Source organism: Chiloscyllium plagiosum, unplaced genomic scaffold, assembly GCF_037043375.1.
Source record: "Chiloscyllium plagiosum isolate Xiang-an unplaced genomic scaffold, Cpla_swu_hap1 HiC_scaffold_52, whole genome shotgun sequence".
NCBI classification, from domain to species: Eukaryota; Metazoa; Chordata; class Chondrichthyes; order Orectolobiformes; family Hemiscylliidae; genus Chiloscyllium; species Chiloscyllium plagiosum.
In genome coordinates this window covers 7,369,569-7,381,963 of record NW_028270190.1, presented here as the reverse complement: position 1 = coordinate 7,381,963, position 12,395 = coordinate 7,369,569, and the positions used below count along the sequence as shown (strand labels likewise).

The window sequence follows — 12,395 nt, the reverse complement described above, 5'->3', positions numbered from 1 at the left end:
TCACCTAACACTTACGGACAATTTAGCATGGTCAATTCATCTAATCTGCACATTTGTGGACTGTGGGAGGAAACAGGAGCACTTGGAGAAAACCCACGCAGACACGAGGAGAATGTCAGGTGCCTGAGGCGGGAATTGAACCCGGATCTCTGGCACTGTGAGGCAGCAGTGCTTCCGTGCCGCCCACTTTTTAACTTAACATGCACGAATCTGCCTGGATCGGCTCGAACCATTGATCTTTCTGTCAACAGTCGAACACGCTAACAGATTGCAGCACAGAAACTCCAGAGGTTGAGATCTGGAAACATTCCCAGGAAGCAGTGAAACCAATCATATGAATTTACATTTGTATCACGAGGACAGACATCAAATTCGAAGTTGTGTGATCACTGATGGTTAAACATTAGCATTGGCAGCACTATGTGAGGTAGTGATTAACTCTGTCACTTGCAACTTATCAGGAGTTTTTGAATGATGATAGAACTTCTTATAATTGCACCTTGCTTGTGGAAGCTGTGTTCCTTTAAAATGTAATTCAAACCTTAAGAACACATGCGAACCGTCATGACCAATCATGTGAGTAGCACTTACTTTGCTCACAATCATCATCTACTTTCCTTCAGCTTGCATCTCTGAATTGCTTTCCAGTGCTGAATTGAAGTATTGATACTTGCTAATTCGACTGTCGTGAAAGAAGCATTGCAATTCAACTGGTCATTGTGAGGAAGCATCTCGATCTATATTCAAGTGGTCTCCATCTTACGATGTGGATAAGATGAGTGCTCTCTTAAATGTCTGGCTTTGTGTAAAAATAAAAGTCCGCCGAGAGGTTTGTCTCTTACGCTTGCTCGAGAAATGCGGGATTGTTGTATTATACCATTGACATTGGATTGGGAGACGTTGACTGTTTACGAGCAGCAATATATTGCTATAATTATAGAGGGGCTTTGGTGAGAATACGCACAGAACATTGAGTACAATTTGAAACGACTTATCTTAGAAAGGATGCTTTGGATATGAAGAGATTGCAGCAAAGACTGATTCTTAGGACGATAGGTTAGATGTGTGAAAATGTATTGTAATCGTTTGGACTATATTCACTGGGAGTTAAGAAAAATGAGAGCGGAGGAGGGATGACATAAAAACACACAAAAATTGAAGTTTCACACAAGCTACGTACAGAAAGGATTGCTTGCTATGACCTTTCGGGGGATGGTGATGAAAGGTAGTGGTATGTGGAAGGTATAACCTACAATCAGAGGGCCACAGTCCAAAGAAACAGTGTCTGTCTGCAATGAGTGGAAATGTCTTCACACTGTCAGTGGGGAGTGAAGGTATCACATTTTCTACCACAGAGAACGGACAATGATAAAACATTTAATATTTCCAAGCAGGAGTTAGATAAATTTCTTGGGATCAATGTGACCGAATGATATGTGGGTGCAACCAGAGATCTTGAGTTTGAGTTGAATAATCGACCATGATCCCATTGTATACTGGAGCAGGAACGAATCGTTGAATTAACTCTCCAACTCCCATTGTCTCTGCTTCCATTTGTCCATGTTGGTTCGAGAAGCAATGTTGGCACCAGGGATTGAATTGAGTTTATCTGGGGAGTAGTGTTCTGCTGTTTGTTGGTTTCAAGGTGAGCGATCACGCCAAATCGGACGACATCTCAGCCCTAGAGTTTTGTCATGGGGTGGGGAGCATCTAATCCAGTTGATGGGGTGGGAAGGGAGGGCAGATTTTAATGTTGTTCGGTATGCAGCAATCGTTTTGTTGAGTGTCTGAGAGAGGGTGCTTAGGCTTCGTGTCAGTGGGTGACAGGTCAGTTCAGTGTGCAAATGTCCAATTGGCTTGTTGTTGTGTCCTGTTCATGAATACATAACAGGACTGTGTATTCACATCTGGGATGGCAGGCCTCAGTTGTTTATTAAGATTTGTTTAATTGGGGGCGTCTCCATTAAGGCACTTAAGTCGGGTTTATTCCTCTAATTACCTCACACAATTTTGAAGATTAATTGAGCGATGATTCTCAGAAAAGCCAACATTCTCCCTCACCAAGCACCCAACCAATGAAACTCTTTCTTTCTGGCCACTGCCCCCTCTGATACCTTCCATCACTGATTCTGGAACTGAACAAGTGTGTCAGCGAGTGAATATAAAAGTAGCTGTGTTTCTTGTTGTTTTTTTTAAGTGGAGTCGGTGAACAGAGAGTTTTACTCTGCTTCTGACACTGTGATTGTTTGAAGGGGTAATGTCTCTGGAATTTTATTTTGTATTTCAACCCGTGTTGTCCATTTCCTGGGAGTGTTCTATGAGGGAGAATGTACAGAGATCTTTTGTCTGTAACGAACCACACGCTGTACCTTTCTCGGGATTGCTATGTAGAGTACACTGTCGATGGAGCATTATTATGAATAAAAACCGTTGCTATCTCTGTCCTAGGTGCGTTTGCGAGAGTAGTGCTGAGTGATGTTTGCGCGAAATTAATTGGACATCATCCCTTTGACTAACTTTTTGAATCCCTCGATATATAGATCCACTCCTGAATCTCACTACGAAGGCTCTGTTAGTGCAGATCCATTCTCTAAGTCTCCGTGTGAACACCCTGTTAGTACAGATCCACTGTCTAAATGTCATTGTAAACTCTCTGTTAGTACAAACCCATTCGCTGACTCTCCCTGTGAACTTCCTGTCAGGCCAGATTCATTCTCTGCCTTGTGAACTCTTTGTTAGTATAACACGTTCGCTGACTCTCCTAGTGAACACTCTGACAGTACAGACCCACAGTCTGACTCTCCCTTTGAACTCTCTGACAGTACAGAACCACACTCTGACTGTCCACACAAACGCTCTGTCCTTACAGGGTCACACTGACGATTGTGATACTGGCCTGTGGAAAGTGAGGTCTACCTCATGGCCATGGCATCGACAGATGCATTTGTGGTGGTCCCCGACCTGATATTGCGGCATTTTCCCATTATTTAAACGAGAAGAATTTAATTTCCTGGAGCATCTGAATTTGTGCAACATGAACTCTGTCCATGTTTTTGAAAAACAAGAAGTTCACTTGCAATGACAAAATATCAAAGGCTACGAGACATCTACTGGAATAGAAGATGAGCATAGATGAGTGCTTGTTTTTGACTGTTTCGGGCGTTTTTAGTGTCAAAGATTTTATTGTTATAGACTTCTATTTCCTGATGACACACAAACAGGCATATAAACTGGACTTTTGTGGCGGAGTGGAAGGGAAAATAGTAACCCTGTTCATTGTCTACCGTTCGCAGGGCTTTCATTCTTCTACTTGTGAGGGCTTCCTTTTCTTCAATTTCACTTATTAAGGATGCTCTCACTTCAGTGAAGAAGTCACAGTGCAACTGCTTCATAACCTGCAATACATCTGATTCACTGGTTAAAGACGACAGTAAAAGCTATTGATGTGGGAACATAAATCAGCTTTCTGGAAGGAGTTAGGGAGGGTAGGAGAGAGAATGACATAACATCTGCTACTTCCTGATGTACAAAGACACCTGCCACTACCATACACACCCACATGATGTTCAGCTAACTAAGAGCCCCGATAGGTACCATTTGCAGCTCGTCACAAATCATACATCTTTTTGTATGCAGTCCCGGTTGCTGGTTCATCTGCAAACAGTCTTTCATGTGGAAATATTACAACCTACTAACCTCAGTATCTACTTAACTAATTTCAGACAATGAATATTCCCTTCCTTTTGCCTTTCCACCTCCAGATACCAGATCATTCATGAAATGATTTTCCTTCCGCAAAGGCAACTCATTTTCACTGACATAGTGTTTCCCATGAACAAACGTCTCGATTATATTCTTCCCAGGCTTACCATGAACATTGGTTTCTTTCTGTCTATCCTTTCATTTCGCTCTCTCACTCTCTGTCTGTGGCTCTGTCTCCGTCGTGTTCAGTCCCCTCTCCACTGATCAGTTCCTCCTCCCCATTCGCTCTCCATAGTCATCTTTAATTGAATTCCCGCGCCTAATCAACATCATAAATGCCACTCTTCTAAAGTTTTTAAGCATCTGACAAGGCTCACTGTTATGAAAGATGAACTCTGTATCTTCACAGATATTGCCGGACAAACAGTGTCTCTCTGAGAGCTTCAGCCACCGTTTTGATGTGAAATGCTCATCTGTCAAAATTACTTTGTAAGCTCATTCAGATTTGATCTTGGTTTGCTCTGATTGCCCTATTTGCATATCTCCCTCACGAAGTTCCTCGCATTCTGCTAGATTTTGCACCTATCACGGCCGCAGACCTTTGACAGTTTGTTAGGTACACATGTCAACCTCTTCTGTTTTCGATAACTGAAACATTCTTTTCACAGAATTTCTCTCTGGAATGACATGGAGGAAAAACTCCACATTTTTCTCTTTAATTTTCAGTGTTTGACTACTCAGTTCCCACCATTAGAACATAGAAGATAGAACACAGAACATTGCAGCACAGTATAGGCCCTTTGGCCTTGGATGTTGCGTCGACTTGAGAATCCAATCTCACTCCCATCTAACCTACACTATTACATTATCAGCCATATGTTTATCCAATGACCTTGAAACTTAGTGAGTTCACTACTGTTACAGGCAGGGACTTTCCATAATATTACTATTCTCCGAGTAAACAAATAACTTCTGACATCTGTTCTGTATCTATCATCACTAAATTTAAAGCCTCGTGACAGCCATCACTATCCGAGGAATAAGGCTTTCACTGTCTGCCCTATCTCATCATCTTATCATCTTGTATGTCTCTATTAAGTCTCCTCTCATCCTTCTCTCTCACGAAAACAGCCTCAGGTCCCTCAGCCATTGCACATAAGACCTTCTCGCCATACCAGGCAATACCCTGGTAAATCTCCTCTGCATCCGTTCCAATGCTTCCACATCGTTCCTATACTATGGCGAAAGAGCTGTACGCAGTACCCCAAGTGCAGGTGCACCAGATTTGTGTACAGCAGGATACCAGCCATAGCATTGCTATATTCGTAAGCTCATCGAGAGTATAAAATGGAAGGTTGCTAAATATTAGTCGGGATACAGAATTCATTAGCAAGGGCGTGAAGGTGAAATTGTATCATAGGCTGCTGAGGGCACAACTGGCATACTACGTGCATATCTGTAATCCGAATTACTGACTGGACGTGTTTGCACGAAGGAAGACCATAAGGAGATTTACCAGGATGTCGCTGGGCAGATTTACATAGAGGCTGTCTCGACTGGAGAGATTTAGTCATGAACAGAGACTGCAAAGCATGACATTCTATATCTGAGTGCAGAGGAGATTGAAAGCTGAGGTGATTGAGATTAATATATATAGACAAAATAGATTGTTCCCCAAAGTGGAGGCATCAGAGACCACCTGGACATGAAATTAAGGTGAGAGCTACAAGGTTCAAAGGAGATGTGAGGCAAAAACGTTACATCCAATGACTGCTGGGGGCCTGGAAGTCACTACCTGTAAGATTGTTAGAGGCCGAAACGCTCAATATATTTTAGAAGGTTTGAGAAGTGTAACTGAAATGTTAAGGTATTGTAGGCAAAGGGAAAGTTGATGGAAAATGGAATTGAACCAGTTCGTTGGCTGTTTTGGTCCTTGTAGAACTTATGGGCAGAAGGGCCCTTTTCCTGTGGTGTCGATCTGAATGACTCTCATTCCATAACTAAGCATGCTGACGGAAAAAGCTCCAATTATTTGTCTAAGGCTGCCACAGCCTTTGGCTTCAACACATCTGTACCTCGATCTCCCCCATTGCTTGAGCCAGCAGTTGTGGAAACAACACTAACAATTAACATTATGTAACTTATTTATAGGACTTGTAGGAATCCTTTTAACAATCCTTGATGTTTAAACATGTATTATTTCACCAATTTTAGTACACAGTGCAAAACACAGAATTGCACACACACACAAACACACACACACACAAATCACAGACAGACTTGCCCTCCCAGTCTCAAATTGGTTGAAAAAGTGACTCAAGCACACTACAACACCCAAACGTTACTTTCATCACTAGATTTGAGTTTCCATGAAAAGCATTTGACCTGAAAGAGCGTTAACTGAAATCATTTGCCCAGAGACTAAAAGCAATACCCAACTCCATTAACAGAGCTCAAGTTTTCACGATGACTTAATACCAGCTCAGAAAAAAATAGAACATTGTCTCTCAGGGATTGTCCTCTCTGCTCTATATAAGGATTTCGCTTCACTGGCATCAGCTTGTGCTGACTGAACTCCTCAGAATTACTCTTCACCCACTGACAGAAGAGGCATCATGAGTTTGGCTGAGGCACTTGCATTCTATCGGGAGGCGATCAACATACGGAATATATTTCAGGAGATCGAGAGGATCTACTTCCCGCTATTTGCTGCTATTAGTGTCCCCCGTAAGTGTTAGCGTCGGTTATCAATTCTATAAACGGTGTTGCACTCTTTCTTATTGTCCAGAATTCTACGCTGTCTTCTTTCTTTCAAAATAGTCTGTCCTATCCTCTGTATGTGTTATTGGTTCCTCCTCACTCCTTTCGTGCGCATGGTGAATTGTAACCCGGTGTTAGACCAGTCAACACTGTAACGACTGGAGGCAATTTGTCTGGATTCACAGCTGCTAATCGTTGTTGGTTTAGGCTTAGGTTCTCGATACCAAGTGAGGAAGGACCATATGAAGTCTTCTGCAAATGTTTGCTTTCTATTTTTCATTATAGACCATAGATGCTGAATACATCATGATCATTACCTATTGACGTTATATTTCAGGCATGAGAATAATGAGAAGTCAGATACATACAAAGTCACAGATATTTATACCCACAATTACACAGTTACCTCAACAATCTCTCCCACACACTCTGTCGTTTTTTTCACATTCTCTCAACAATGCAACATCTCCTTCACACACTCTTGCACACATGTATTCACACAAACATTCAAACACCCTGCCCGTAGTTTGTATATATTTGAATGGAAAACTTTGCACAAATCCTCAAGCAGACATTCACACGAATATACGCACAAACTCACACATGCACACAACGTTCACGCACAGTCACTCGAACATATATGCTTATTCATTCGTTCTGTGAGACACATATACATGGGCATCCGTCTGCAGTCGTTATACAGTATTTGTCATCTCTCAATATAGGACATAGAAAAATACAGCACAGAACAGCCCCTTCGGCTCACGATGTTGTGCCGAAATGTAATCCTAATGTAAAATATAGTAACTTAACCGACGCAACCCAAAACTCATTGCTATCCATGTGCATTTTCAGCAGTCGCTTCAATGTCCCCAGTGACGCTGCCTCCACGACCACAGCTGGCAATGCATTCCATTCATTCACAACTCTCTACGTAAAGAACCGACCTCTGACGTCTCATTTATACCTTCCTCCTAATATCTTCAAATTATGACTTCTCATAACAGTCTATCCTGCCCTGGGGAAAAGTCTCGGACTATTGACTCTATCTGTTCCTCCCATTACCTTGTACACCTCGATTAGTTCTCCTTTTTTCCTGCTTCTCTCCAGAGAGAAACGTTAAAGCTTATTGAACCTTTCTGCATAAGGCAGGACCACCAGTCCAGACAGCATCCTGGTAAACATTCTTTAAACCCTCTGCAAAGTCTCTGTTCCTTTCCTATAGTAGGGCTACCAGAACTGGACACAATATTCCAAGTCTGATCTCACCAGGGGCTTGTAGAGCTGCAGCAAAACCTCGTGGCTATTAAACCCGATCCCCTTGTTAATGGAAACCAAAACACCATATGCTTTCTTGACAACATATGGGTAGCAACTTTGAGGGATCTATGTAATTGCATATCCAGATCCGTCTGTTCCTCCACACTGCCAAGAATCCTGTCTTTAATCCTATATTCAGCATTCGAGTTTGTCCATCAAAATGCATCACTTCACATTTATCCAGTTTGAACTCCATCTGCCATTTCTCAGCCCAGCACTGCATTCTGTCTATGTCGGGCTGCAGCCTACAGTAGCCCTCGATGCTATCGACGACTCCTCCAATCTTTGTGTCATCTGCAAATTCACTAACCCACCCCCCAGCCTCCTCATACAAGTCACTTATAAAAACTACAAAGAGCAGAGGCCATGAACAGAGCCCTGTGGGACATCACTCAACACTGTTCTCTAGGCAGAATCCATTTCATCTACAACCACTGTCAGCCAGTCAATTCTGAATCCAGATAGCCAAATCTCCTTGAATCCCATACTTCCTGACTTTATGAATGAGCATTCCATGGGTACTCTATCAAATACTTTGCTGGAGTCCATATTCACCGCATCCACTGCTCGACCGTCGCCGATCTGTCTTTATATCTTCTCAAAAAACTCAATAAGCGAGGTGAGGCATGACGTGCCACCCACAAAGCCATGCTGACTGTCTTTAATCACATTATGCTTTGCCATATAGTCATAAATCCTATCCCTCAGAATTATTTCCAAAAGTTTGCTGACCACAGACGTAAGACTGACTGGTATGTAATTGCCAGATATCTCCCTATTACCCTTTTGAAAAGAGGGGCATTTGTCTCCGTCCAGTCCTCCGGTACGACTCCCGTGGAGGATTGGGAGGCAAATATCCTCACCAGCAGCTGAGCAACCTCCTTTCTCGCTTCCCGGAGCAGCCGTTATACAGAACACAAAGCGTGAAACATAGAACATAGAACAGAACAGCGCAGTACAGGCCCTTCATCCTTCGAATTTGTGCCAACATTCCATTGTACACTGAGGTCAAAATAACCTACATATCGAAATTTTACTATTACCCATGTGCCTGTTCAAGAGTCGCTTAAATGTCCCTAATGGACCTGACTCCATTACTACGACTGGCAATACATTCCGCGCACCCACCACTCTCTGTGTAAAGCACCTACCTTGAAATCTACTCCAAACATTCCACCAATCACCATATCATTATACACCCTCTCAATGGCCATTTCCATCCTGGGAAAAAAAAAATACCTACTATCCACTCTAAGTATGTCTCTCTTTATCATGTACACCTCTATCCATGCACCTCTTATCCCTCGTTGCTACAAAGAGAAAATACCTAATTCCTCAACCTTTCTTTACAACACATGCCCCTGTTCCAGGCAGCATCCGAGTAAGCCACCTCTGCACCCTCTCTAAAACTCCCACATGCTTCCTATAAGTGTGGTCTAACCAGAGCTTTGTGGAACTGGAGCATAACCTTGCAGCTGTTCGACTCAATCCTCCGCTAATGAAAACCAATACACTATACGCCTTCTTAACAACTTTGTTAACTTGCTCAGAAGACTTGAAGGATCTATGGACGTGGACCCCAGAATACGTCTGTTGCTCCACACTGCCAAGAATTAACGCTGCATACAAATTAGACCTTCCAAAATAAATAATCTCACATTTTTCCAGGTTGAACTCCATCCTACACATATCATCCCAGCTCTCCATTCTGTGAATATCTACAAAAGCCCTCCACACTATCCAATAATCCAGTATCCTTCGTCTCATCAGCAAACATACTAACCCAACCTTCCACTTACTCATTTAAGTCATTTATAAAAAATACAAAGGGTAGAAGTCCCAAAACCAATTCTGTGGCATACCCACTGGTCACCAAATTCCAAGGCTGAATAGTTTCCATCTACTACCACTCTCCAGCTTCTGTGGACCAGCAGTTCTGTATCCAGACAGACAGATTTCCCTGCATTCGACATCTGCTTACCTTCTGAATGAGCCTACCACGGGGACACTTATCAAACTCCTTGTTAAAACCCATGTACATCACAGCCTCTGTTTTACATTCATTTATGTGTTTTGTCACATCCCCAAATAATTTAATTAGGTTTTGAGGCATTACTTGCCCCTCACGAAGACATGCTTATTTTCTCTAATCAAGCTATGGTTTCCAAGTAATAATAAATCCTGTCTCTCAAAATACACTCGAATAATGTGCTTACTTTGGACGTAAGACTGATTGGTCTGTAGTTCCCAGGACTATCGCTGTTTCCTCTCTTGAAAACCCTCAAATTAATTGGCATTACGCCGGTAGACAACGAGGATGCAAAGTTCATCGCCAAAGGCGCAAAAATCCCTTCCCTCTCTTCTTGTAGAAAATTTGAGTATATCCCATCTGGTCCTATCTATCCTCAGGTATTTCAAATTTTTCAGCACATCCTATTTCTTAACATCAACCTGCTTGATCATATCAGTCAGTTTCAAGTTGTTTTCAGAAACATGAAAGTCGCTCTCAGGAGTGAAATCTGAGGCAAAGTATTCATTAAGTACCTCCCTGTCTTCTCCGACTCTAGACACAAGTTCCCTCCACAATCGGGCCTACCCTCATCCTGGCCATCCTCTTGTTCCCTACATAAGGAAAAGCTTTACGGTTTTCCATAATCCTACTCACTAAAACGTTTTCATGCTCCATTCTTGCTTTCCTAAGTCCATTCTTCGGCTCACCCCTGGACCCCGTGTAACTCTCCTAGAGTCCTGCCTCATTCTTCCCTCCTCAACCTTATGCCAGCTTCCTTATTCTTCTTGGCTAGATTGTCCACACCATTTGTCAACGTTAACCGTACATTTCCATTTTTCTGTCTCAGTGGCACAAGCTTCTCGAGCACTATCAGCACATGCTCCCGAAACACATTTCTATTTTGCATTTGCCTGAGAACATCTGTTCCCAATGTGGCCTCCCCAATTCCTGCTAATAGAATTATAATTACCCTTCCCTCATTTAAATACTTTCCCATGCTGTCTATTTCTATCCCTTTCCATGAGCCTCGTGAATGTCATGGAACGTCACCAAAATGCTCTCTCATCAATAGGTTTTACATCTGGCATGGTTTGTTGCCAAACACCAAATCAAATGCATTCTCCCCTCCAGTTGGGACCGGAGTCCTTCCTAGACATATGTCACAAAAGCTGCTCTATCCAAACGATTTGAACTAAGGAGGTTCCAATCAAATTTAGAAAAGTTTAAGTCACCCGTGGCAATTACCCAGTTACTTCTGCACGTTTCCAGTATCTGCTTCCTGATCTGTTCCTCTTTGTCTCGGTTGTTTTTAGGGGTCTGTGAATAACTCCCAATAAAACGTCTACTCCTTTCCTGTTTCTGATCCACCCATATTGACCCTCCATGCAAACCTTACTCGACACATGTCCTTTCTGCAGCTCAAATGTTACCCCTGATAAGTAATGCCCCACCTATTTACTTTCCGCCCTATTCCCTTTGAAGCATCTAAACCCTGGACTATCTAACAACCATTCCTGCCCCTTCCCTGTAACATAAAAGTCTCTGTAATGGTCACAATGCAGTTCCAAATACTGACTCATGCTTTAGGTTTGTCACCATTATTCCTGATAAATTTTGTGTTCAGGTAAACTCAGTTCAACCCATCACACTAACTGCACATTTGCCCTATCAACCGTCTATCCCTCTTCACAGACTCTTGGCACTCTGTATCTAGCTGTTCACTACCTTCTCCGGCCTCTGGTCTGGAGCTCCTCTTTCCATGCCCGTATCAATCTAGGTGAAACCATTCTGAACAGCTCCAGCAAACATCTGCCCAGGATATTGTTGGCTATCCAGTTCAGGTGCAAGCAGTCATTCTGTGCAGGTCCCAGGTGTACAATTGTCCAAGGAAAACTGATGGTGAGTTTCCTTCCTTGATTGTGGCATACCCTCGAGTGAAGGAGACCCACAGTTCGATTTGGAATGGGATTCCTGGATTTGGATCCAGCGACACTGAATGAATGATCACTTTAATTTTAATGTCAATGGCGTGTGCATAACTCAGTGGGGAACGTACAGAATTCAAAATCTAATGTATCTACTACCCTTCTTGAGGCATGCAAGTGTAATCATGGGTTGGAAAGACGCTGTTGGAGGAGATAGCATTATGCCTGTACACGGTACACACTACTGCAATGGTGTGTCAATCGTTGAGTGAGTGAATGCTGAATTTTTCGTTCGCTGCCGTATATATCATTTTATAACGAACGTGTTTCATTTCGCAGTTAACGTAATAACGATTGCAATCCATTCCCGGGGAAAGCGCGGATTGTGTGGATGTGTCACTCGCTACCTCGTGACCATGGCAATAGCAGATCTGCTGGTGGTGCTCCTCGACCTGATATTGAGACATATTCCCATTCTTTTTCCAGAAAACTTTCTTTTCCTAAGATACATGGATATGTGTAGCATTCACGCGGTCCTGCTGTATGCAGTCACAGACTGCTCTGTCTGGTTCACTGTCGCATTCACCTTTGATCGGTGTGTGGCCATTTGTTACCAAAAACTGAAACCTAAATATTGTAGTGAGAAAATAGCAGCTGTGATTCTGGGAACAGAGACT

General features: G+C 42.7%; 1 protein-coding gene across 1 annotated transcript in view; it reads left to right on the top strand.

Annotated features, from left to right (window-relative positions):
- The first annotated feature begins 4,940 nt into the window (after positions 1-4,940).
- The window catches only part of LOC148134774 (putative G protein-coupled receptor 139), an 8,019-nt gene continuing 564 nt past the window's right edge, over positions 4,941-12,395 (top strand). The window contains exons 1-3 of the mRNA XM_087985360.1: positions 4,941-5,027; positions 6,285-6,429; positions 12,058-12,395. The exon at positions 12,058-12,395 is cut by the window's right edge and continues 564 nt beyond it. Coding sequence (XP_087841486.1) covers positions 4,941-5,027; positions 6,285-6,429; positions 12,058-12,395 — 570 coding nt within the window. The remainder of the gene's footprint in view (positions 5,028-6,284; positions 6,430-12,057) is intronic.